Raw genomic sequence first — 27,494 nt, forward strand, 5'->3', positions numbered from 1 at the left:
TAGTACCATTTATAATTTCCAAACAGCTACTGTTTATAGAGCCCTTGCTTTCCATGTCTGAGTGTGTTTTATCATTATTCTTTTTGATCTTGGAAATGTAATCTTTAACAAACCACCAATTAACCATGAAATGTCACTGCAGCAAAACATCAGTATTCTCCATGGGGTTTGTTGTACTTGGATTTGACCTTCATTGTTAATTTTTGGACTGTCTTCCTAGTTTGTGGCTTATTTGGATTCGCATTTCTTCTTTTTGTTGATTACTTGAAAGCTTTTGTGTAGAAATTAAGCTGGTAAAATAACATAGAAGGCTTTTCCCCTATGATAGTCCCTTTCTTTTGATACCAGTAATTAAAAGTGTGCTGTGATAACATTAGAGGACTTAAAGTTTGAAGGTTTTAAGAATGACTTGGAGACTCAGGAGTGAAAAGGGACTAATACAAGTGAGCATGAATTATTATTTTGCTCAAAATACTATTTAAAAGAGATTAGAATTTAGGTTTATTGAAGAAAATGGTTATATTTGAGGTATTTGAAGTTCTAACAGTCAGATATTCTTTGAAAATCTATTTTAAAGTTCTAACTGGTGATCGTAGAATAAAATTGCCGCTTGATGGAATGTGGAATGTGAAGAGGTGAAAGAAAAGTCAGACTGGAATGATGCTACAAAAAAAGAAACTTCCCATCATGACCAGGCAGAGCAAATGGAAATCAGGTGGGAAAGGACATAGAAGCAGAGATGGTTTTGTGATTCCTGGAGCCTGCAGCTCTTTGAAAGTGCTAACCACCATGGGGCAGGTGCAGAGCACCAAATGAGAGCCTCTCGTAAAAGTCCACGCGGCAGAGACGACAGGGGCACCAGGTGGGAAGTCTCTCCATGTTTGGTACACAGGCTGGAATTTCCAAGATATGAAGACACAGGTCTTTCTCTGAAAGGGGCGGACTGTGACGTTTTTTAGATAGAATTTCCAGAGCTAATGACATACTCAAGCTAAAGAAAATATATCTGTCCATCTAGGGACACTGAAAACAGTGGGAGGCAGAAAGAGAAAATATTTTGGCAACTGAGAGACCTGGGCTGGTGTCTGTTACTTCAGTAAATTACTTAATGCCTCTGAGTCCAGCTTCCTCCTCTATAAACTGGTGATGTACTAATAAGATTGTTGTGGGCATTAAATGAGATCATGGACGTTGGGCCATTGGTACAGTACCTGGCACATAAGAACTGTTTAATAAATGGAAACCAGCACTCATTATTCAAATGATAAGAATAGTGCATCTCAGGCTCTTGTTGAGAGAGGTTTCTTATTATCTATTCTAATTGCTAAGATGACTTGTGAAGCCCTCTGAATTTGCATTTGCCAGTTGCCTGCTATTGGCAATTTGTTCAATGTCCCTCCTATATTTCTTAGACCCTACCATTTTGTGCATGTGGCAAACTTTCAATTGCCATTATTTGGCATTTTCCAGTCCAGGAACTTCTGAAGCTGTTGAAGTCTGCTCTGTCTGTGTAGATGGCAGGAAGGAAGTGAGGGGAATTAATAGCTTCCCAGCAGCAGTCCTCAACCAAGGACTGATGGGAGTGGGTATCTAAATGCCCCAGCTCCCTGGCCCTTCAAGTTGGAAGCTTGTGTTTCCCAGAGTTTCTCTGTGGATTACCTCCACTTTTCCACACTCTTACCTGGCTATAACACAGTATTTAATGCTTGCCTTCTCTTCCCTATCTCACTTTCCTATTGGCGTTTCTTCCATTTCTCATATTAACTATTTGAACTGGAATGTTTATGACTGGGTTTGATTCTGGGAGAACCCCTAGGAAGTCATTTTCTTGAGAGAAAACAGTTGTCAAGTTGCCTTCTATGAAAGGATATTAAATAATAGAAAAACTTAAGCTTTCTTTATGGTCGATTGATTTTTCCCTATGCACATTAATTGGCTACAGTATTGTTTAAATAATGATATAATATAGAAGTGATACAAAAAGCAAAAGGACACTGCTGATTTTAGAATATTTGTTTTCATGTTAAGCATCTAAGACACATCAGTTATGTGAAATGAAAACATGATGACCCAAAACCTATGGGATGCAGCAACTGCAGTTCTAAGAGGGAAGTTTATAGCAATACAATCCTACCTCAAGAAACAGGAAAAATCTCAAATAAACAACCTAACCTTACACCTAAAGCAATTAGAGAAAGAAAAACAAAAAAGACCCAAAGTTAGCAAAAGGAAAGAAATCATTAAGATCACATCAGAAATAAACAAAAAAGAAATGAAGGAAACAGTAGCAAAGATCAATAAAACTAAAAGCCGGTTCTCTGAGAAGAGAAGCCAAATTGATAAACCATTAGTCAGACTCATCAGGAAAAAAAGGGAGAAGATGCAAATCAACAGTTAGAAATGAAGAAGAAGTAACAACTGACACTGCAGAAATACAAAGGATCATGAGAGATGACTACAAGCAACTCTATGCCAATAAAATGGACAACCTGGAAGAAATGGACAAATTATTAGAAAAGCATAACCTTCCGAGACCGAACCAGGAAGGAATAGAAAATATAAACAGACCAATCACAAGTGCTGAAATTGAGACTGTGATTAAAAATCTTCCAAGAAACAAAAGCCCAGGACCAGATGGCTTCACAGGCAAATTCTATCAAACATTTAGAGAAGAGCTAACACGTCTCCTTGTCAAGCTCTCCCAAAATGTAGCAGATGGAGCAACACTTCCAAACTCATTCTACAAGGCCACCATCACCCTGATACCAAAACCAGACAAATATGTCACATTGATAGAAAACTACAGGCCAATATCATTGATGAACAGAGATGAAAAAATCCTCAACAAAATACTAGCAAACAGAATCCAGCAGCACATTAAAAGGATCATACACCACGATCAAGTGGGGTTTATCCCAGGATGCAAGGATTCTTTAATATACGCAAATCAATCATTGTGATAAACCATATTAACAAATTGAAGGAGTAAAACAATATGATCATCTCAAGAGATGCAGAAAAAGCTTTTGACAAAATTCAACACCCATTTATGATAAAAAGCATTCAGAAACTAGGCATAGAGGGAACTTACCTCAGTATAATAAAGGCCATGTATGACAAACCCATAGCTAACATCGTTCTCAGTGGTGAGAAACTGAAACCCTTTCCTCTAAGATCAGGAACAAGGCAAGGTTGTCCACCCTCACCACTATTATTCAACATAGTTTTGGAAGTTTTAGCCGCAGCAATCAGAGGAGAAAAAGAAATAAAAGGAATCCAAATTGGAAAAGAAGTAAAGCTGTCACTGTTTGCAGATGACATGCTACTTTACATAGAGAATCCTAAAGATGCTACCAGAAAACTACTAGAGCTAATCAATGAATTTGGTAAAGTAGCAGGATACAAAATGGGCAGAAACCTCTTGCATTCCTGTACACTAATGATGGAAAATCTGAAAGAGAAATGAAGGAAACACTCCCATTTACCATGGCAACAAAAAGAATAAAATACCTAGGAATAAACCTACCTAAGGAGACAAAAGACCTGTATGCAGAAAAGTGTAAGACACTGATGAAAGAAATGAAAGATGATTCAAATAGATGGAGAGGAATACCATGTTCTTGGATTGGAAGAATCAACATTGTGAAAATGACTATACGACCCAAAGCAATCTACAGATTCAGTGCAATTCCCATCAAACTAGCAATGGCATTTTTCACAGAACTAGAACAAAAATTTTCACAATTTGTATGGAAACACAAAAGACCCTGAATAGCCAAAGCAATGTTGAAAAAGAAAAACGAGCTGGAGGAATCAGGCTCCCAGACTTCATACTATACTACAAAGCTACAGTAATCAAGACAGTATGGTACTGGCACAAAAACAGAAATATAGATCAGTGGAACAGGACAGAAAGCCCGGAGATAAAGCCACGCACATTTGGTCACCTTATTTTTGAGAAAGGAGGCAAGAATACACAATGGAAAGAAGAGAGCCTCTTCTATAAGTGGTGCTGAGAAAACTGGACAGCTACATGTTAAAGAATGAAATTAGAACACTCCCTAACACCATACGAAAAAGAAAGTCAAAATGGATTAATGACCTAAATATACAGCCAGACACTATAAAACTCTTCAAGGAAAACATAGGCAGAACAGTCTATGACATAAATCACAGCAAGATCCTTTTTGACCCACCTCCTAGAGAAATGGAAATAAAAATAAACAAATGGGACCTAATGAAACGTAAAAGCTTTTGCACATCAAAAGAAACCCTAAACAAGATGAAAAGACCACCCTCAGAATGGGAGGAAATATTTGCAAACGAAGCAACTGACAAAGGATCAATCTCCAAAATTCACAAACATCTCATGCAACTCAATATCAAAAAAACAAAGAACCCAATCCAAAAATGGGCAGAAGGCCTAAATAGACATTTCTCCAAAGAAGATATAGAGATTGCCCACAAACACATGAAAGAATGCTCAACATCACTAATCATTAGAGAAATGCAAATCAAAGCTACAATGAGGTATCACCTCACACCAGTCAGAATGGCCATCATCAAAAAATCTACAAACCGTAAATGCTGCAGAGGCTGTGGAGAAAAGGGAAGCCTCTTGCACTGTTGTTGGGAATGTAACTTGATACAGCCACTATGGAGGTCAGTATGGAGGTTCCTTAAAACACTAAAAATAGAGCTACCATACGACTCAGCAATCCCACTACTGGGCATATACCCTGAGAAAACCATAATTCAAAAAGAGTCATGTGCCACAATGTTCATTGCAGCTCTATTTACAACAGCCAGGGTATGGAAGCAACCTATGTGTCCATCGATAGATGAATGGATAAAGAAGATGTGGCACATATATACAATGGAATATTACTCAGCCATAAAAAGAAACAAAATTGAGTTATTTGTAGTGAGGTGAATGGAGCTAGAGACTGCTATACAGAGTGAAGTAAGTCTGAAAGAGAAAAATAAATACCCTATGCTAACACGTATATATGGTATCTAAAAAAAACAAAGGTTCTGAAGAACCTAGGGGCAGGATAGGAATAAAGACACAGATGTAGAGAATGGACTTGAGGACACGGGGAGTGGGAAGGGTAAGCTGGGATGAAGTGAGAGAGTGGCATGGACATATATACACTACCAAATGTGAAATAGATAGCTAGTGGGAAGCGGCCGCATAGCACAGGGAGATCAGCTCGGTGCTTTGTTACCACCTAGAGGGGTGGGATAGGGAGAGTGGGAGGGAGACACAAGAGGGAGGAGATATGGTGATATATGTACATATATAGCTGATTCACTTTTTAATAAAGCATGAACTAACACACCATTTTAAAGTAAGTATAACCCAATAAAGATGTTAAAAAAGAAAAGAAAAGAAAAGATTGAATCTGACCAGAACCCATGTGTAATCACAGCTCGGCATTTAACAACTGGTTTAATTCCTTATCATAAATATACAACCAGGCCAGAGGCATCCAATATTTATAATAAATATCAGTGACATGATAGTATCATCATGAGACCTCTGTGTATTCTTTCTGATTCAGATGAAACCCAAATTTTGTGTCTCCCCACAAAACTTACTTTTTCTATTTTCATGCATTGACTGCATAATTGATTTTGGAGAGCTGTTCCATCTGTGTTTTGAGTTGGGCTGAAGTAAGCAGTCTCCCTCTCAGGGGGTATGCCTACTCATAACTCAGACAAAATACAGCATGGAATACACGTTGGATGTTTTGGTTTTATCTATCAGGTTGATTTACAAATGGTGCCAGCGGTTGTATCGTCAAAATAGCAGCTTTCAAAGTTTTTTCCCCCCAGTGATTGATTCCTTTTACAAATATAATTTTCTCTAGAACTCCAAAGTATAAACTATATTATGAAAATACTGATTTGACAGGCAGGTAGCTGAAAATGGTAATGGACTGCTGTGTGCTCTCAGGACACTCTGCAGTTATTATTTTTTTTTGTTTGTTTGTTTTTTGTTTGTTTTTTTTGCTGTATGCGGGCCTCTCACTGTTGTGGCCTCTCCCGTTGCAGAGCACAGGCTCCAGATGCGCAGGCCCAGCGGCCACGGCTCACGGGCCCAGCCGCTCCGCGGCATATGGGATCCTCCCAGACCGGGGCACGAACCCGTATCCCCTGCATCGGCAGGCGGACTCTCAACCACTGCGCCACCAGGGAGGCCCTGCAGTTATTATTTACCCAGAAACCCATGGGAGGTATAGTAAGAAATCCCATTTCAAAATTGCATCACCAACAATGCCTAACTACTGCTTGTATTTTTATTTTTTCATTTTTATATTTTGCGGTACGCGGGCCTCTCACTGCTGTGGCCTCTCCCTTTGCGGAGCACAGGCTCCGGACGCGCAGGCTCAGCGGCCATGGCTCACGGGCCTAGCCGCTCTGCGGCATGTGGGATCTTCCCAGACCGGGGCACAAATGCGCATCCCCTGCATCGGCAGGTGGACTCTCAACCACTGCGCCACCAGGGAAGCCCTTGTATTTCTTATCATAAGCATCAAAGTCAGGGAAGAAGCACACAGAACTTCTAATAAGTACTAAAAGATTTATAACTAAGTAATATTAAAACATTATCTGTTAGAAATTAGTTATTGAGTAATTGACTATTATGTGATAAGACTGGGTTCCAGGTAGAAGAGTCTGAATTTTACATGGTATAGAAATTGGAGGGGCATGTTATTGTAGAAGTGGGTTACTGATAGGGGAAAACGGAATTCTCTTATTATATAAATCTTAGAGAAGGGACAGTTTACCGTGATAAACTTAGATGATATGTACTTAGCCAATTGTACCAATAGGCCAGTCTGTGCGATGTTCAAGGAACATGGATTTTCCATTCTCTGAGGTCCTATCCAGTTGCATGAAACCCAGAATGGTGTCTCATCTAACCCTTTGGGATCCTGAAAACTGTTTGTCACCCTGAAAATCCAGCATGATTCCCCAACATGATTGCAAAATCTGCCATTAATCAAGCAGCCCTTGTAACCTGGCTCTAGCAGTTTCTCACTATACCACTAGCACCATCTTGCCTCATTGCCCAAAGGTTGCATGCTAAGACTAGGTACTGCACATGCCCAATATGGACTGGTTTAGCATGTAGGCTTTGACAAAGGCTTTCACAGACATGAGGACTTGATTACACATGTTTAGAAATGAGAGCAAAGCAGGTACTGCTGTTTTAAAAAAATGACCAGGGCCAATCTACACACTTACTAATAAATAACATATTTAAAGTAAGGTCATTTATATACACAAATTTGGTAGGAGTCTTACACTGAGATTTGCAGACAAGAATGAGTTAACCAGACATGCCTTGCAAGGGGGTTCACCAAAATGTGTTAAAACCTAATATATATCACTTGTGAGTCAGTGACTCCTAGAATATTCCCACAGTGTTAAAATATACATTAAAAATAAAAAATTTGGACTAAATTATTTGTATGTAACACCTGAAACAACTATGCAGAATTTTAGGGCTTCTAGAAACATAGCTTAAAAATAAATCCTAAAATGAGGTCCCTGGCTTGGAGAATTTGGATTATTGCCATTTTACCAATGGAGAAAAAGCAAACAAATCAAAAAATGACTTAGGCATGATTACATAGTAACTCAATGGCAGGCCTGAAGAGTGGAACTCAGGGTTTCTGTGCTGAAATCCAGGAATCCAATGAGCTAAACTTCCAGGAAGTAGAGTATAGCACTGAAGTTCCAGACGACAGCTATATCATTGAGTTTGGTGTAAAATAAAATTCATTTCATTCAAGTGAGAACTGTTAGTTGCTCAAAAATAATATTGGGATATAACTTCCTATTACTTTGACTTTGCTCCTAATCCATGTCTGATGGCTTGGTAATGATAAAAAATCAAAGTGTAAAGTTATGTGCAGGAATACTCATTAGACTTGGAGGACAGAACCAGTAATGGGAAGGAATTGTAGGCTACTGTCTTAGGCTGTGAAGTCATTCATAATAAGCTTCTTATTAGCTTTTGGGCCACCATGTTGTACTGAATATCAAGCGTTAATCACCTCAGCTTGTAGACTGTAAAGTGTCTATAGGAAACAGAGTGTCATTTGATTTTCCCTAAAGTGATGCTGAAGCACATTGGCAATAGATTAACATTTTAAAGGACCATCATTTAAAGAAATGCTTTCCCTCAAAGAGTGAAATTCAGAACAACCTATTGTAGCCTTAAAGTTCGGATGGCTCTTTGTTTGCATCCAACTTCATTCTGATGGGAAATTTTGGACAGTCCCCTTCCCTCATTGTGGAGAGTCAGGGGGAGCTCAGATAAGGTGCTTGCCTTGAAAATGCATGATGAAGTTTGTGTAGTGAAGGAAGATGTAGGGGTGAGTATTCACTAAAGGCATTTAGTTTTCTCATTCAGAAGATAAGTTCAGATTTTCCCAAAAGGTAGGAAAAGATCTAGAAATGGAAGACAAAGCTGAGAGTAGAAGTAGGACAATGTGAGATCAGGTGGGCATGGAGCATGGAAGGATCTCTTTTTCTCTTTGTTGATTTTCAACTGGTTTATTGGCTTTATTGGTGTATTAGTTTTGGAGAGAAGGTGTGAACGTAGGCTTTGTGTATGTACAATCTTCTCGTTTCCTTTTACTGAGAATCTCTGGTACAGGGTGGGATTAGGATCAGTGATAGCGGGTATGAGTCAGCAGAGGAACAGATCTCAAGAAATAGTTCAATTGAAGAATTTTAATAACGAACTAATAATTTCATAAGAAGATAGGGCATGTTTCAGCCCACAAAGGGAATATTTTATTGAAAAATACACTCTCTCCATAGTATGTGCTTGTACCCACTGGGGTAATTCTGGGAGTTAGATAATGCTTTGAAGTTAGTTGGGTGGTTTGAAGGTTTCTACCACTCTGTTCCTGAAAAGGTGTTTTTCATCTTTCTTTTTGATAATAATGCTTACAGGCTTTGTAGAGTAGATACAATGATGCAGAATAAACTCAATAGATAGAACAAATAGGTAGCTAAAATACCGCTCAATGGAAGGGGACCAAATGCATTGTGAATAACCAAGTGTTCATTTTATTCCAAGGAGGGGGGTGGGTAAATGACCCTGGTTCTGTGCCAGATGTTGTTTCAAAACTGGAGCTAGTGGCGATGGAGTCTTGCTGTGTCACTTCAGAAAGGATGTGTTGACTACCATTGTCAGTCTATCTGGTGGCAGTCTTTGTCGTCATTCGCCACAGCCGAGAAGGCAGGCGTCTCACACAAAGTTGTCGAGTTGACAGATGTTTCTTGCGTGGAAGCTCCGAGTTAGCTACCTTTGTAGAGTTTCCTATCCAGCTCAAGCTGGGACAACAAGAACCATTCAGCAAATGAACACTGACTCTACCAGCTGTTCCATCTACAGCACACGGAGGCTTTTCAGCTTGTCTGAAGCCTGGTACAATTTGTCTGCACAGGTGCTGCAGGTGGAAAGGTATATTAGACTCTCATTAACGCTGGCATTTCACTAGAGGCATTCAAGCCTCCCAGAGCTGGAAAGGGTTGCACTCTTAAATGTTAGGATTCAAAGGACATTCAGATCTTAAGGAGAGAAGCAGGGACATGTAGGCAATGGCCCTCTTTGTTTATAATGTCTCCTTGGTTTCTGAACTCATTCAGTGTTTTGTCCTCCCCTGCTGCTCTGGATGCTGCCGTGCTAGATTCATTAACTGACTAACCCCCCTTTTCATTTTCATGTGAAATGATTCTAACGTTTAAGTAATGAACCCTGGTCTCACTGGTGTGCTGCTGACCTTGGGCTTGTTTTGAATTTGCTAGCTGGCTGCAGTTTACTCTTCAAGCCTTGCCTAAAGTTATCATTCTGTGATGAGATATGAAGAAAATCGGTTAGAAATGGTCCAAAAGACTGAACCAATACAGGAATGGATGATTTTTTTCACCCAAACAGAGATGGAAGAGAGGGAAGTAGGATAACTGCATCTTGGTGGGACATGGCATGTCTGAAGTGAGTGGGAAAGGGAGACGAATATGGAAATTCTTTAGCCCTTGCAGTAGAGACTGGGGGTAGAGGGGTAGCTTTAAGTTCCCTTTAGTTTATTTAAGAAATGATTTTATCCTCACATCTGAATGGTCTGAGTACAAATCCAAGTTAATTACAGTGGAACCCATTGGACTCCTGATGTTATGGTGGGAGTCCTATACCTGCTTTATGAGTTGGCTGCATAAGATGGGTCTTCGATTCTATTCTGTGTTTCTGTTAGAAAGGATGTTAGGATAGTGACGTATCTTAGGGGTATCAGTGCATTGTGCTGTGATACTCCTTCTTTTCTTTCCTTCTCTCCCCACCTTCTTCCTTCTCCTCAGCACATATAGAAGCCAGAAATGTCCTAACCTCTTTTTACCTTCAATTTTTAAAACATTGACCATGTCCCTGGCTCTGTGCCAGGTAATGTTGATTCATTACCCCATTTAATATCCTCAGCAAGCAGCAGAAGTAAGTATTATCAGCACCATGTTACAGACAGAAAATTGAGGCTCAGAGAGGTAACGACACTAATGTCAGGTCATGTAACTAATAAGTGATAAGGCTGAGATTCAGATCCATATCTCACTACAAAAGCCGCCTTTCCCCCACATGACTGATGTGCATTGACTTTCAATCCGTGTTTTCTTTAAAAAACTTTGGAGAGAGACCAAGTCCTTGACTTGGGTTAGAAAGGAGTTTCATAGACCTGAATCTCAAAATGCTTAAATTACTGAAATAACAAACAGTAAGAAGTCCAGACCTTCTCCACATTTGGAATCGTTGTTCTTCCCATAGTCTTGTGTCTGTTTCATCAAATATGAGTTGATTATGTTTCAATAAAAAAGGCCACTGAAACATAAAGCTGGGTGATTTAAAGTCATCTTTCGAGGCTTGACAGTCAGTGAATGTTTTATTCTCCTCTGTTGCTATGTCACAAGGACAAACGTAGATCTGATTACAAAATGCAATTGTGTTCCTCTCCGTATTCTACACAGAAAGTGTTATTAAGCCGTGGTGACCTTTACTCACAAGAAACGTGGTTGGCGAGTCACAGAAAGTGTGAGCAATTGCTCCCCCATGAAGCCCTGCTCCTGTGAATGGAGAGACGTCTTTTGGTAAAATGTAGCCATCTGGGAGGATTTAGGAAGGTTGAATACTGAGAAGTAAAGTGATGTGGGTCTTATGGATGGTTGTTGTGAAGTAGATCATTTGTCTAAATCCCAAACCCTGAAATGGCTATCTCTATGAAATGGAACATAGCTTTTATGATATGAATATTCAGTGACCTGACATCAATAAAAAGAGGAATAAAAAGAAGAAAAGCACATAGGTCAATTACATTTTTCCCACCTGGAGAGGTCTTTGCCGCTGAAGCTTGGCATGTCTCTGGATGCAGAGCATCCTTCTGGTGTCTGCTTCAGGCATTGTGCGCAGGTGTCTGGTTCCCATTGTGCTGCCAGTGGGCTGGGGGGCCACTTGCTGATGGAGCTCATTGGCAGCTCTTTGTGTATCTTCCTGCTCCCACGAAGCATCATGTCTTTATCTTCTTCCTTCACTGCCTACCTCAGGCACAGCAGGGGGATTGGATCCTCTAACACCACCATGAACTTGAGAGCTTTGCCTCTGCTCTTAAATCTTGCCAAAAGCTTAATTGACACGTTTTCTTGAAAATTCTTTTTTACGTTATAACTCAATCTTTTGGAGCCTTTTCCAGGTTCCTTTGTTGGAGTTTTCTCTTACTTGCTGTGAATTTGCTCTTAGTTCTCAATTCGTGGAAGTATCAAATTTGGTCTGTCTTTTATTCATGGTTAATTTTACGTTATTCATTATCCGTTGATATTGTAACTCCTTGAAGCATATTTAATGGTGGTACACGTCATGCCAAACACGTCTGAATTTCTCAGATCCATCTGAAGCAGAGAGGATGAAAAAAAAAATCAGCATCTTCACTTTTCCAGAGGAAGGGGGGCCAGACCTTCTAATATTGTAAAATGTGTGAAATCATTGCTGTCTCCAACCGCAAGATTGTTTCAGCATCCATGAGGCAAGTTTATGTGTTTTTGGAATGAGATCCTTTAGTTTCTCTCTGTATTACATTTAGTGTCTGATAAACAATCCCTACTGTCTACACTTTTGTCCTGTTAGTAGTCTAAAGACTTCATTCTCACAAACTGTACCAGTTGACTTTTATCTCCCCTGTTATAATAAGTAGTTTGATGTCTGTTATAAGTAGCCTTGCCAGTAATGTTCGAGAATCATCAGGTTCACTAAAATCCCTTTGGGCTGAAATGTTTTCAGTATTCCTGCTCACCTCATTGTGTTCAACCAGCCCTTCTAAGCTTTCTTTAATGTTTCCATTGATTTCCTTCCTAAGTCACAGTCCCTATGACCAGTCCTGCCATTGCAGGTGCACTCAGAGTTCACCCTGGTGGATCACAGGTTCTCATGTCTATCAAATGAAGTGGGATGATATTGTAAAGAAGAAATACGTTAAGTCCGTGTGGCTGGCATCTCATGAAACTCACTTGGCATGTGGGCTAACATGCTTTCATGATTTTATAGTCTTTGTTTTTAAAAAATGTTTGAAAACATTGTGGTAAAATATACATAACATGTAATTTACCATTTTAACCATTTTATAAAAAGGTATACACTTCAGTGGCATTCACACTGTTGTGCAACCATCACTACTGTCCACTTCGAGGACTTTTTTCATCTCGTAAGATGGGAACCCGGTACTCATTAAACAATAACTCCTCTTTCCTCCCTTCCCCCAGCCCCTGGCAACTATCATTCTACTTTCTGTCTCTATGAATTTGACTATTCTAGGTATCGTATATAGGTGAGGTAATATACAGTATTTGTCCTTTTGTGACTGACTTATTTCACTTCACATACTATCTTCAAGGTTCATCCATGTTGTAGCATGTGTCAGAATTTCTTTCCTTTTTAAGGTTGCATAATACTTCACGCTAGGTGTACACCACATTTTCTTTATCCATGCATGCGTTGATGCACAATTGGGTTGTTTCCTCCTTTTGGCTATTGTGAATACTACTGCTATGAATGTGGGTGGGCAAATATCTTTTCACATCCTTGCTTTCAATTCTTTTGGGTATATATCCAAAAGTGGAATTGTTGGATCAGATAGTAATCCTATTTTTAATTTTTTGAGGAACTGCCATACTACTTTCCACAGTGTTGCACTGTTTTATATTCCCACCAGCAGCGCACAAGAGTTCCGATTTCTCCGCATCTTCACCAATAGTTATTTTCTGTTTTTTTGATAATAACCATTCTGACGAATGGGAAGTGGTGTCTCACTGTGGTTTTGATTTGTATTTCCCTAATATTAGAGATGTAAAGCCATCTGTTCATGCGCTTATTAGATATTTGTATATTTTCTTTGAAGAAATTCCTATTCAAGTCCTTTGCCCATTTTTAAATTGAGTTGTTTGTTTGTTTTGTTGTTGAGTTGTAGGAGTTCTGTTTATATTCTTGATATTAACCCTTTGTCAGACATATAATTTGCAAATATTTTGTTTCATTCCAAGAGCTGCCTTTTCACTTTGTTGATAGTACAAAAGTTGGATGCATAAAAGTTTTAAATTTTGATATAGTCCAATTTACCTATTTTTTTCTTTGGCTGCTTCTGCAGCCTTTGTCTTTTTAGATTCAATCTTTTATAGTGTTTTTATCTTGAAAGAATAATCTTGGTTATTTTACTCTTTCCTCAAGATTCATGTTATAGACCTTTACTTAACCTCACTGCTAAGCATGCTTTTCACTCTCACAGACACTAAAATCTAGCCTGGAGTGTTGCTCCACGCGGAAGGTGAGTGGGCAGGCTGCAAGGGACCTTACATCCCCATGCTTTTACTTAGGCTTTCTCTAGGTTGAAGTTGTGTTATAAACAATAACGTATGATTTGGTTTGTTGGATAGCCTCAGAATTCCACTTTCTTTTCCATCCATGTATTCACTGTTCATTGGTGCTTGTATTTTCTATTTGTGCAGTTACTTTTCTATTAGTGTTATCTGAAAAATTAATGAGTATTCTAGATACCCTCATCTAGGTCAGGGTTTTTTTAACTTCTTTCTTTAAAGCACTTGAACCCCTTTTCTAACAAAAGCTTAAGTAGAAGCTCAGTACAGTGGGTAAGAGCAGTGGTTACTCAGGAGCAGGGAATGAAGATGTTCAGCTCACTGCTTTCCCTCCTCCAGCCCTTGAACCTTTCCCTTTGAACCTGGTTGGAGGCTCTGTGGAGCCGAGTTTGCTCAGGACCGAAAAGCCTGTTGATAAGGCAGGAGATGAATTACAGTCATTCACTTCCCACTTCTCCAGTCCTACTTACATCAAAGCAATTCAACTTTTGTATGGTAAGTGTATTTAGGAATCCATGTACTATTCAGCTTAAACTACAGGGTTCTCTCAAACTGGAAATCAAATAAACAAACATCCCCCCACCCCCTCAAAACAACCAGGTTTCTCTGCCTGAAATTGTTGTTCAGAAACCTCCAATCGACTTTACTGACCAAAACGATAACCCACACATGCCAAGGACTTGTAACCATGATACATGATACACTTCTTGGGACACCCCACTGTGCATAGTGACCCATTTTATTGATGAGTATTTCACACAGGAAGATTCAAAAGCCAGAGGAGAGTCCCCTGGTAAGGAGGCCACCTACTGAGACACAGGAAACTTAATTTTGATCCACAGACATTGTAAAGTAGAAAGGAACTTGGAGATCAGTAGCCCAAGAGGCAGCAAGAGTGGTGTGTTTGGTTTGCACAGAATTTAAAAAATTAGTTGCCAGCATTAAAAAAAAAAACCCAGCAGTGTTTATATAAACATTACAAATAAAGATAAAAATCTTGATTTTAGCCTGTCTTGGAAAAATCATAACATGTGACACTAGGCCCATGGTCCTGTATGGCACTGATGAATTACAGGAGGCCTTTAAAAACTCCCAGTGTCGGGCTTCCTTGGTGGCGCAGTGGTTGAGAGTCCGCCTGCCGATGCAGGGGACACGGGTTCGTGCCCCGGTCCGGGAAGATCCCACATGCCATGGAGCGGCTGGGCCCGTGAGCCATGGCCGCTGAGCCTGTGCCTCTGGAGCCTGTGCTCCGCAACGGGAGAGGCCACAACAGCGAGAGGCCCGCGTACCGCAAAAAAAAATTAAAAAAAATAAAATAAAATCCCAGTGTCCAGTCTGCATCCCAGACAAATTAAATGATATTCTCTGTGGTTAGCACTCAGACGTCAGTATATATTTAAAAAATTGTACTAAAAACACATGACAGTGATTATCATCTAAGTCATTTTAAGCGTACAGTTTAGTGTTTTAAGTGTATTCACATTGTTGTGCAACAGACTTCTAGAACTTTTTCATCTTGCAGAACTGAAACTCGATACCCATTAAACACTAATTCCCCCACCCTCCTTCTTCCAGCCCTTCCTTGGCAACCACTTTTCTACTTTCTGTTTCTATGATTTTGAGTACTCTACATACTTCATATGAGAGGAATCATACAGTATTTGTCCTTTTGTGACTGGCTTATTTTGCTTAGCATCATGTCCTCAGGATTCATCCATGTTGTAGCATTTGACAGGATTCCCTTCTCTTTTTTTAAGGCTGTATAATATTTCATTGTTTGTATGTCCATTCATCTGTGAAGGAATATTTTGTTTGCTTCCACCTCCTGACTATTGTGAATAATGTTGCAGAGTGTGCAGATTTATTTCTGAGATCCTGCTTTGAATTATTTTGCATATAAACCCAGAAGTGGGATTGCTGGATCATATGGTAATTTTATTTTTAATTTTTTGAGGAACTTCTGTACTATTTTCTCTAGTGGCTGCACCATTTCTCATTCCCAGCAAGAGGGCACAGGGTTCTAACCTCTCCGTGTCCTCTCCAACACTTGTTATTTCTGTTCTTTTGACAGTGGCCATCCCAATGGGTGTGAGATAATGTCTCATTGTGGCCTTGATTTGCATTTCTCTTAAGTTTAGTGATGTTGAGCATCTTTTCATGTGCTTGTTGGCCATTTGTATATCTTCACTGGAGACTTGTCTGTTCAAGTTCTTTGCACTTAAAAAATCAGTTATTTGTGGGTTTTTTTTGTTGAGTTGTGGAAGTTCCTCAGATATTTTGGATATTAATCCCACATTAGACATAAGATTTTCAAATATTTTTCCCATTCCAATAGGTTGCCTTGTCATTCTGTTGATTGTTTCCTTACCTGCATGGAAGTTTTAAAATTTGATGTAGTCCTATTTGTCTACTTTTGCATTGTTGTATGTGCTTTTAGTATCGTATCCCAGAAATTATTGCCAAATGTAATGTCCTAAAATTTTTACCCTATGCTTGCTTCTAGGAGTTTTATAGTTTTGGTCCTGTACTTCTTTCTTTCTTTCTTTTTTTTTTTTTTTTTTTTTTTGCGGTACGCGGGCCTCTCATTGTTGTGGCCTGTCCTGTTGTGGAGCACAGGCTCCGCACGCGCAGGCTCAGCGGCCATGGCTCACGGGCCTAGCCGCTCCGTGGCATGTGGGATCGTCCCGGACCAGGGGAACGAACCCATGTCCCCTGCATCGGCAGGTGGACTCTCAACCACTGCGCCACAGGGAACCCCTGTACTTCGTTCTTTAATTTATTCTTTTGCAAGTAGATATCCAGTTTTCCAATATCATTTGTTTAAGAGATTGTGTTTTCCCCATTGTGTATTTTTGGCACCTTTGTCAAATATCGTTTGGCCATATAAGCAAGGGTTAATTTCTAGGCTCTCTACTCTGTTAAACTGGTCTAAATGTTTTTCTACAAGTACCATACCACTTTGATTGCTGTTGCTTTGTACTGTGTTTTGAAATCAGGAAGTGTGAGGCTTCTAACTTTGTTCTTTTACAAGATTGTTATGGCTACTTGAGGCTCCATAAGAATCATAAGATATTTTTCTGCTACTGGGATTTTGATCGGAATTGCATTCAATTTGTAGATTTCTTTGGGTAGCGTGGCCATTTTAACGATATTCCAATCCTTGAGCATGGGATGTCTTTCCATTTATATACAAATACAATCTTCCTTGATATCTTTAAGCAGTGTGTTGTAGTTTTCAATGTACAAGTTCTTCACCTTCTTGGCTAATTTTATACCTAAGCATTTTCTCCTTCTTGATGCTGCTGTAAGTGAGATTATTTTCTTAATTCTCTTTCAGATTGATCATTGTTAATGTATAAAAATGCAACTGCATTGTGTTTGTTAATTTTGTATTCTGCAACTTTGCTAAAATTATTTCTTGGGTTCAGCAGGTTTGTTTGTGTGTGTGTGTGTGTGTGTAATCTTTAGGAATTTTTGTGCCTAATATGTCATCTGTAAACAGATCATTTTACTTCTTCCTTTCAAATTTGGATGCCTTTTATTTTATTTTTTTGTGTGTCTGATTTCTCTGGCTAGGACATTTAGTACTATGTTGAATAGTAGTGATGAGAGTGGGTATCTTTTCCGTCTTCCTGGTCTTAGAGGAAAAGCTTTAAGTCTTTCACTGCCGAGTATGATGTTAGCTGTTGGTTTTTCATATATGGCTTTTATTATGTTGAAGTACTTTCCTTCTATTAATAGTTCGCTGTGTTTTTATCAGGAAAGGGTATTAGACTTTTGTCAAATGTTTTTTCTACATCAGTTGATATAATCACGTGGTTTTGTCTTTCCTTCTGTTAATTTTGCTGTATTACAATGATTGATTTTCATATGTTTCATCATCACTGCATCTCATTTGGGCATGGTGTATAGTATTTTTTTTTTTTTTTTTTTTTTTGCGGTATGTGGGCCTCTCACTGTTGTGGCCTCTCCCGTTGCGGAGCACAGACTCTGGACGTGCAGGCCCAGCGGCCATGGCTCACGGGCCCAGCGGCTCCGCGGCATGCGGGATGCTCCCGGACCGGGGCACGAACCCGTGTCCCCTGCATCAGCAGGCGGACTCCCAACCACTGCGCCACCAGGGAAGCCTGAGGGCTGTCACTTCTGTTCAGTTACATGAACATGGTGACAGGCAAGCATAAATGCAGAGATGGCATTCCTGTGCTGGTATGGGGAAAAGGAAGAGAGGCCACTGGTCAGGACATTGTTTTGCCTTGGGAGGAAGAAGATCCAGTACTTTGGTAATTTATTTAAGCTTTTGTGTTTTTTCTTGCGGGATAGAGGAGCAAGTAGGGGAGCTCATACTTGAAGCCGAATCCGGCCTCCGTACCCTGACACTGAATTAAATCTCAAGACAGAGTTGTGGGTGAAGTAGAAAAGAATAGCTTTATTGCTTTGCCAGGCAAAGGGGGCTAGAGCAGGCGATTGCCCTCAAAACTCTGTGTCCCTGACCTGGAGAGGGTAGTGAGGAGTTTTATAGTAATCGTTCAAAGAGGAGAGCATGATCAGCTCATGGACATTTCTCTGATTGGTTGGTGGTGAGGTAAGTGGGTGTCAGCATCATCAACCTTACGGTTCCAACTGGTTCTGGGGTCTGTGTGTTTGTGGGTAGCACACCATTAACTTCTCCCACCTAGTGGGGGTTTCAGTATCTGCAAAACAGCTCAAAGATATTGTTATGTGTATCCCTTAAGGGGGAACCAAGACCCTGCCCGAAGGCTGCACTAGTGTTTCTTTTGACTATTCCTCCCTTGTCTCGCATCCCCTCCCTTCTCTAATTAGCAACTGTTTGAACCTGCTCCTTGGAACTCAGGGAAGGTCATGGAGGCTGAATGAAGCCTATTTCCTGTAATCAAGAAATGGGGGACACCGATACAGGCTTTGTGCCCAGGAGCCCACAGGGTCCTGCTAGGGATCATACTCAGTGCAAGGAGATGTGGAAAATCCAGAGATAAGGAATCATGGCGTCTTACTTTCCAAGGGCTCCTACTCTATGTTGTGGGGGAAATCAGACGCATTCATTAAGAGTCTGCCCGATTGAAGGATGTGAAAAGAGTTATCACAGAGGTACAACTAACATGCTGGGAAAATGTGTGGTCCATTCTCACTGGGATATCTGGAAGGGCTTCCTGTAGAAAGTGGGATTTTAATTGAACTTAAAAACAATTTGTACTTTGAAAAATTATACTCTTGAAAGAAATGAGTTGAGCAAGCGCCTGTCCTCTGATGGAGGGAGGGAAGTCTGGCCTAGTTGAGTGGAGGCGGGAAGGTGAGTGTTACGCTTAGTCTGGAAAACTCGGCAGGGTCTTCAACCCTACGGGGCTTTGAACGTTCGGTTGACTCTTTTCGGTTTTATTCTTCTCGCATTGGGAAGCCATTTAAGATTTAAGCAGGGGAATAATATTCTTAAAGAAAATAACTATGACCAGGATGAATTGAAGGGAGGGAGAAACGACATACTCATTTATCTACAATTTGGGGAAGAGAGGAAGATTAACTCTAATTCATTAGATGTGCATTGTATCAGCAGGAGGGAAATAAGCAGCATATCTTGATACATAAATCCTCCTCCCATATATGCATTCTTTTTCACCAGGGAGCAAGTATTTGGCAGCCAAGTTATCTTTAAAGTAATAATAAGAAAGCTATTTGGAATAAATGTTTCAGAACCATTTGTTACTTTGCACAGACCTATGAGCAAGTAGGATTGAGCTAAAGCATTTACAGTGGTATGTGGTTCTGCAGGGGCCGCCACCCTATTATATATACTTATATCTTGGCTAAACTCCAGCTGTTGCCACTGCTATTAGTCAAAGAACTGAAGTGTCAACGAGCTAATCAAAATAGCAAAGTGGGAGTCAAGAGTTTTTCCGCCTGTTTCCTAAAGTCTTAGGAAGATTGTTTCCTTTTTATTCCTTATATTCAGAACATAAAAGCCTCGCAGACATCTAATCTTTACTAGGTCAAACATTTCAAAAGGCAGTGGGATTATTTTCCAGTTGCTTTTCAGTTTAAGGCAAGTGTTTTAGGGGCTTCCAAAGCCTCCCTCCTGAATCCATTTATGAAAAAAAAACAAAAACAAAAAATGAAAGGCATTATTAACCCAACTACATTGTCCTGGTGTAAAAATCCTAACATATAGCATAGTGGGAAAAGGTTCTGAATCATGACCTAAGAGATGTGAGTTCTAGACCCAGTTTTGTGAATGCATAGCTTGGTGGTTTTGTCAAGTCTCCTATTTAACAGGGAGGGATTAGAATTTTTCTGTATGGTTTCTGTACTATTCAGTAGTATTGTTCACAATTACTTTTGCCTAAGGAGTTTAGAAAATGGAGAGACACATGATAATGTTGCAGGAAGAGGGACCTCTTCCAGGGCCCAAGAGTGGGCTCTTGCCTACCACTCAGAAAAGAATTTTCTGAGGAGACACACGTGCTGACAAATCAACAGACTTTATTGGGAAGGGGTGTCCGGGTGCAGAGCAGGAGGGGAAGGGAACCCAGGAGAACTGCTCTGCCATGTGGCTCACAGTCTCAGGTTTTATGGTGATGGGGTTAGTTTCTGGGTTGTCTCCGGCCAGTCATTCTGACTCAGGATCCTTTCTGGTGGTGCACACATTGCTCAGCTAAGATAGGTCCCAGAGAGAAGGATTCTGGGAGGTTGGTAGGACATATGGACAGGAGTCTCCTCTCTCCTTTTGACCTTTCCCTAATTCTTCTGGTTGGTGGTAGTTGGTTAGTTCCGCGTTCCTTACCAGGACCTCCTGTTTTAAGATAACTCGTGAAAGTGGTTACTGTCGGGCCTGGTCAGGGCAGGCAGTTTTGGGCAGTGGTTTCCCTAAAAATAAGATTGTGGTCAACAATTTTGGGTGGAAGTGATGTGTGTTACTTTTGGGCGAGAACTCACACTGCCAGTGTGAGGCTCCAGAATTCTTTCTCTCTACAAAGATGACTGAGAGAGGTGGCTTTGTCAAGCTGGGGGCAGGAATAAGGAAAATGAAGAGCAGAACTCCTAGGCAGCCCATGATGGGCATGTACAACGAGCGGGAAATGAACCTATGTTTTTTTTTTGTTTTTTTTTGTTTTAATTTATTTATTTTTAGCTGCGTTGGGTCTTCGTTTCTGTGTGAGGGCTTTCTCTAGTTGCGGCAAGCGGGGGCCACTCTTCATTGCGGTGCGCAGGCCTCTCACTATTACGGCCTCTCTTGTTGCGGAGCACAGGCTCCCGACGCGCAGGTTCAGTAGTTGTGGCTCACGGGCCCAATTGCTCCGCGGCATGTGGGATCCTCCAAGACCAGGGCTCGAACCTGTGTCCCCTGCATTGGCAGGCAGATTCTCAACCACTGCGCCACCAGGGAAGCCCCAACCTTTGTTGTTTTAAACCACTGATATTTGGAGGAATTATTCAAGCTTATTCCTTTTTGTTTGTTTGTTTGTTTGTTTGTTTTGCAATATGCGGGCCTCTCACTGCTGTGAGAGGAAGATAATAACAATGACAAGTAGCAAAACCTGTAAAATGGAGACTATACTCCATTATAGCCAATTAATGGGAGTGGGAAGCTCGGGCTCACTGTCCAGGACATAGAAATAAAAGCTGAGGATGCTCTGAGGCATCTCTTGGATCTCTATAAGCCTCCATCATTTCTGCTGAGTAGGGTTGACAGATAAAATATAGGCTCTTCAGTTAAATATGAATGTCAGAAAAACAACGAGTACATTTTTAAGGTAAGTATGCCCCAAATAGTACATAGGATCTACTTATACTAAAAGTGATGACTTATTATTCATGTGAAGTTCAAGTTTAACTGGGTATCCTGTATTTTTATTTAGTAAAGGTGACAGCCCTACTGATGATCCACAATGAAGGCAGTTCAGGAACGGTACATGCTGGCTCTCAGACAGTCAGAAATGGCATCAGCAGATCCAGGTACAGTATGAAATTCTTTTTGGATGTAGCTCAGAAGCCATGGCCAGCCCTTGACTGCAAGTACTGCCTCGGGTTTCCCTGAGGTGGGGTAAACCTTCCTCTTAATGGCCTTTTGGTAAGTCTGGAAGACCATATCCAAGGGGAGCCCCAAAGTCAGTTTCATCCTCACAACCATGTTTCCAATTCCTGGAATTGTCTGCATGTGACTCACAAGAGCTGAGGAGGTTTGTGAAAATTGGGAGTGTCATAGCTTGAACCCTTTGTAGGTAAAGTTTTGGTGCTCTGAGAGTTTTAACAGGAGCAATGTGAAAGACTCCAGGTCCCCAGGTAGATAGAAACAATCCTGTTTTACTTCTGTGTATGTGACAAGTCTCTAATAGTTCACAGAGCAAATATCTGCTCTTACAAAGACGGATCCAAGCTTGGATGTTTCTGGTGACAAGGCAAGGTCGTGAATCTGAAGTTGACCTTTTATGGTTGAGGAGACAATAAGGTGGTCAGAAGGTCAATCATGGAGGAGACGTTGGCTTCATCCATCGTGCAGGCTTGTATATGTGGTTCTATGTAGATTGTGTTTCAAAGGTGGAGCTTGTTTACAAGTATGAACATTCTCTGACGTGCTTTTTGGACCTTCATACCCAGAGCTAGAGCAGTGCCGAGGCTCTAGAAATGCCATGGATATTCTGAGCTGTCAGTGGCATTTCCCCGGTACTATTCCCTTGGTGCTGCTCCTTGAAATGTCCAAAGGGATTATCATGTGTCTTGTGGCGGGTCCTAGCATTGTGAAAGGAAGCTGCTGCACCTGGCTCAGAGGATTTCGGATGTGGTGGGAGGAGGAGTAGTACTACGACTATAAATTGTATCACAGCATATCTATTCCATCTTGAGAGTGGGGTTGGGGGGTTATGAAGGGGGGCTTTTATTGTACTTTTATACATTGTACCCTTGAAACTAATTCAATTTTTTAAAATTAATTAATTTATTTTGGGCTGCATTGGGTCTTTGTTGCTGCTAGCGGGCGTTCTCTAGATGCAGTGAGCGGGGGCTCCTCTTGGCTGTGGTGCACGGGCTTCTCATTGCAGTGGCTTCTCTTGTTGCGGAGCATGGTCTCTAGGCACGCAGGCTTCCGTAGTTGTGGCACGTGGGCTCGGTTGATGTGGCACACGGGCTCTAGAGCGCAGGCTCAGTAGTTGTGGCGCGCGGGCTTAGTTACTCCGTGGCACGTGGGATCTTCCCAGACCAGGGCTCGAACCCATGTCCCCTGCATTCGCAGGCATATTCTTAACCACTGCTCCACCAGGGAAGGCCGATAATTCAGTTTTTTATAAAGAGAAGATTCCTAATATTATTCCAAAATTTTAAAAATATGTAGTTGGATAACACTATGAAAAATTAACTGATATATTCTTTTATTATTTCTCTTTGCTCCCTGGATCTTTTTCCCCATCCAGTCAGCTAGGCACTGTGAGTTCACTGAATTAGGAAGGTAAAGACTCAGCAGAAATGAGGGAGAAAAACAGAAAAGTCTCAGCTTTGGAATGTTCACAACGGAGGCCACAGTAGAACAGGTGAGAATTCTGTGAACCAAAAATAAATGTCGTCTCAAATGCAAAAAAGTATTCTCTGCACTGGGAGGCAGGAGAGGGAGGGCGGGAAGGACTGAAGGAGAGAGATCAGTGTGGCCAGGGACATGGAGACTGTGCTTGAGGACGATATGCCCAGGAAGAGAATCAGAATCTGGAGAAGATTCAGCCTGCACGTGATCATTGCCTCCAGCCAGCACCCTCATCTCAGACCTTGGGAAATTCAGAGAGAGAGTGGGAGTACGTCAGGAGGGCCACGCGCATAGTCTGTGTGGCAGGGGTTGTGGCCGTTCCCTATTTGTGAGGAGTCCCCAGCAATTTGCAGGCCTCTTCTGGAAAATGCTGGCGGACGTCTCTACTGCTTATATGAAAGCTTGTTCACAAACCTTGAAAGATACAGATGTAGATGACAGATAGATGCATAGATAGAAAAATGTCATTAAATAAAAGCTCCAGGAAAGGTTTGGAAAATGCCCTTTATTGCATAGGACGCTTCTATTGTCATATGATGTTAGACTGAGTGCCGGTCCCTTCATCCTCCTTCAGACCACGGCATTCTGTCTGCTACTCTCCCGAGGGTCCTTTCTTCTCCCTGGAAGGGATAAAACAAATGACGTAGGACAGGAAGAGACAAGAAGCACTCCAAGCTCTGCTGGTCAGGGTTACCCTCCAGCATTGCCTTAATGCTCAGAGCCACACACACCACAGTGAGCTTGGCTCCAGATCAACTACCACGCAACGAAGGTTCTGGAACATTTCCATATCTCGGGGGACCTCATTTCCACGTGACTCTCTTTCATATTCCCCTTTGTCACAGAAGGCTAGGTCCAGTGGTCAGGGTGAGATCTCGGCTCAGGCCCAAGGCTCTCAGACCTCAAAGTTCTGGTCCTGCAAGGGCCCCTGTCCTCTCTTGAGACCACTCCTGGCTCTCTCTGCCGAGAAGGAGCTGTTGGCAGTACGTCCTCTAAGAGTTGAGGTCCATCGTGCAGACCCTGAGAAAACTCCTAGGAAAAGGCTCCACCTTCTTGTTTACGTCAACAGAGGTCAATGCCTGTGTTAGTGCTGGGTGTGTCCCATTTGATGCAACTGCAGAGCCATTAGGTAAACCAGCACATGTGTGCGGCCCCTTCCCTTAGACTCCTCTGGGCCCTCGTGACATAGGCTCAGAAGACTGCCAGCCTCAAGCCTTACCTCTTCCAAGGGATGGCCACACCGTCTTCCAGGATCTTCTGTCCCATGAATCTCAGTTGCTGTTTGGAACTCAAAGGAGAGAAAAGACCCTGCCTGCGGGGTCTCTTTGGGCTGGGGCCTTCCCCCGTGGGCTGCTCTCCCTCATTCTCCTTTTCTTCTTGCTTCTCTTCCTCCTCCTCCTCCTCCTCCTCGTCCTCTTCCTCAGGGGTGCTCTCGGATTCCACATTGACCATCCACTGGGCCATGTTGAGATGAAAGACACGGCAGCTGAAGCCCTGCAGGACGCCGCCCTTCACGTGCTGCTGGAGGATCTCCAAGGTGGGGAAGACCCGGCAGCAGGGCATGCACCTGAAGCCGGTCTCCATGGTCACCATCCAGTCCGCTGTCTTGGCCCTGGGTCTCTCCTCGACGGCAGGTGACCCTGATGGGCTGCCTGGCTCTGCCCTTTCCTCATACTCTTTCTCCTCCCCAGTGGGCTCACTGTCAGACAGGAGGCTTTCGGTGAACACATCAGAGGGGCAAGTGCCTACTGTGCACGCATCCTCAGGAAGGGTCAGTTCTTCTATCGTCAGCTGCTTTTCAGGCAACTCCAAGGGTTTCTTTGTCTTCCAGGAGACAGCGACACCCTTGTTCACTTGTACCTGCATGTAGTATATTTTCATGCCCCTTTCCTCTTTGTCTGGGTGCAGATAGTCCTTACAGGGTGAAGAGAGTGAGGAGCAGACACAGTGTGATGGGGGAGCGGTCTCCCCTTCTTCCTGAACCTGGGCTAGGGGTGCTGTAGGCCAGGCAGTGTCTCGAAATCTCCGCATTGCTGAAAAAGGAAATTAAAACCATAATAACATGCATGGGCCGTGCCGGAAGCTGAGGGAGCAGGTGTGGTAGACGAGAGAGGGACATTTGCATGACGTAGCTATGTCGTGAGCTTGGTGTCTGTTGGCCGTAGGATGGAGCGGTGTATCTGGTGTCATCTGTGGGCTTTTCATGTGCATGTGGGGGGATACTGGAGCGGTGTCTATACAGGGCTGTGGAGTATGGTGGTGAGGGCTGTGGTATGTGAGGGATGCAGCTGGATGCGTGTATGACAAGGAGTGTGATTTTGGTAATATCGGTGGTGCATTACTTGTGGAATGGGGCTGTGGTGCTTGGGGTTTATGTGTGCTGTGAGAAGGGCTGTGCCTGGAGGGCAGATGTATGTGTGAGCTGTGTGGACCTGAGCTGGATGGTCCTGCTCTCAGGCTGGAGGTGTATGATGCAGAACTCTGTCCTTCTCTGGAAGCAAAGGCAAAGACAAAGCCTACATTTTCCTCTGAAGATGCTTAATCTGGTCCCTCTTCCCTCCACCTCAAGCCCAGACCTTTCCGGCCCCTGCTCCTTGACTTCCCCACCATGGTACTACCAGTATTCACACCGCCCCCCCAGACTCAGCGGGCATCCACGCCCTCGGAACAGCTCAGCCATCCTGCCCAGGCTCCTCCACAGAGCCCTCATCACCTCTGATGACCCTGGATTTCCTCTCAGCCTCCCTGGGATCTGTGTGCCTCCTGCCTCACAGCCAAGCACCCCCTCACCTGAGGAGCCCCGCGCCCTTACCAGCGTAGCTGAGCTTGCACGGAGTAGAAGTACAGAAGTATTTAGGGGCAGAGGAGAACTCCACTGCCCCTGGGCTGCAGCCTTGGGCCACCACAGTGGATCCAAGCCGAGGGGGATCCTCTTGTGACTTCGAGATTCCTGAGGGAGGAATGAAAGGCTCAGGGTGGGTTCATCAGTCGTCTGTCCACAAATATTTACTGAGTGTGTGACACGTGTCAGGTGCAGTGAATACACACAGTTGAGAGTGTGGTTCCCAGTGGATTCTCCAGGATTTAATTCCAATCAATACTTATTCTCTCACTGTCTAGTTGGTAATGTAGGCCTCGGTGGTGACTGTGAGTGTGTGGGAAGAGTGAGTGATGTGTATCAGTTAAGTCTGTGGTAAGTGTGGGGTTGGCATGGGGAGCACAGTGCAGATGTGTCTATCTGTGTCTGTGGCCTTTGTGTGCATGGTTTCTGTTCACAAGTCAGGAATTCTGGGACATGTAACTTTTCCTCATTACATGGTGTGGCTTGTATTTATGGTGCGTGTTCATTCATTCATTCACCAAGATTCAGTAAGCAGCTACTCCTGTGTATCCGGCACTCTTCCATTGTTGTAGTCTCTGGTAACGCTGCGCATTCTAGTAGGGGAAGACACACACTAAAGAAAACTACAATAAATATATAATACCTGAGCTGGTGGTTAGTATATAAGGGTTGCCAGACTAAGCGAAGAAAAATACAGGGCACCCAGTTAAATTTCAGTTTCAGATAAACCCAGAATAATTTTTTAGTGTAAGTATTCCCATGCAGTATTTGGTCTTACTTAGTTTTAGTGTAAGTATGGCCCATACAATATTTGGGACATACTGATACTGAAAAATTACTTGTTGTTTACCTGGAATTCAAATTGAACTTGATAGCCCATATTTTCTCTGGCAACCCTGACATGGGTTAGTGAGAGTGTGGTTTACTGTGGTTTGTACAAAGCAGGTCTGGCATTGCTCAAGAATGTGTTACAAGTGTGGTGTGTATGACATGTGACTGGTTCTTACAGAGGTATGTAGCGATGGCTGAAGTTAGCTGTGTTTGTGCGAGAGTTGTGGAGATACACATATATATATATATATATACATATATATATATATATAGTGTGTGTGTGTGTGTCCTATATATATAGTGTGTGTGTCTATATACATATCTCATCTCCAGCGTTTGGTGTTGGAGGAGAGGATTGTGATACAGGTGGGTTGT

At 42.1% G+C, this 27,494-nt stretch overlaps 2 protein-coding genes across 3 annotated transcripts in view; one reads left to right on the forward strand and one right to left on the reverse strand.

Annotated features, from left to right (window-relative positions):
- LOC309815695 (uncharacterized protein) overlaps positions 1–27,494 on the forward strand; it is a 274,409-nt gene that overhangs the window by 27,496 nt on the left and 219,419 nt on the right. The gene's annotated exons all lie outside the window — the stretch shown is intronic.
- Positions 20,935–27,242, reverse strand: LOC309815912 (protein FAM170A-like; the record flags this gene model as incomplete). The annotated part of the gene is made up of 3 exons (XM_082642994.1): positions 20,935–20,939; positions 24,784–25,344; positions 27,227–27,242. The coding sequence occupies 3 exons, from the start codon at positions 27,240–27,242 to the stop codon at positions 20,935–20,937; spliced, it is 582 nt and encodes a 193-aa protein (XP_082499120.1).

The sequence above is a fragment of the Mesoplodon mirus genome (assembly GCF_964341445.2).
Source record: "Mesoplodon mirus genome assembly, chromosome: 14".
In the NCBI taxonomy this organism is placed as follows: Eukaryota; Metazoa; Chordata; class Mammalia; order Artiodactyla; family Ziphiidae; genus Mesoplodon; species Mesoplodon mirus.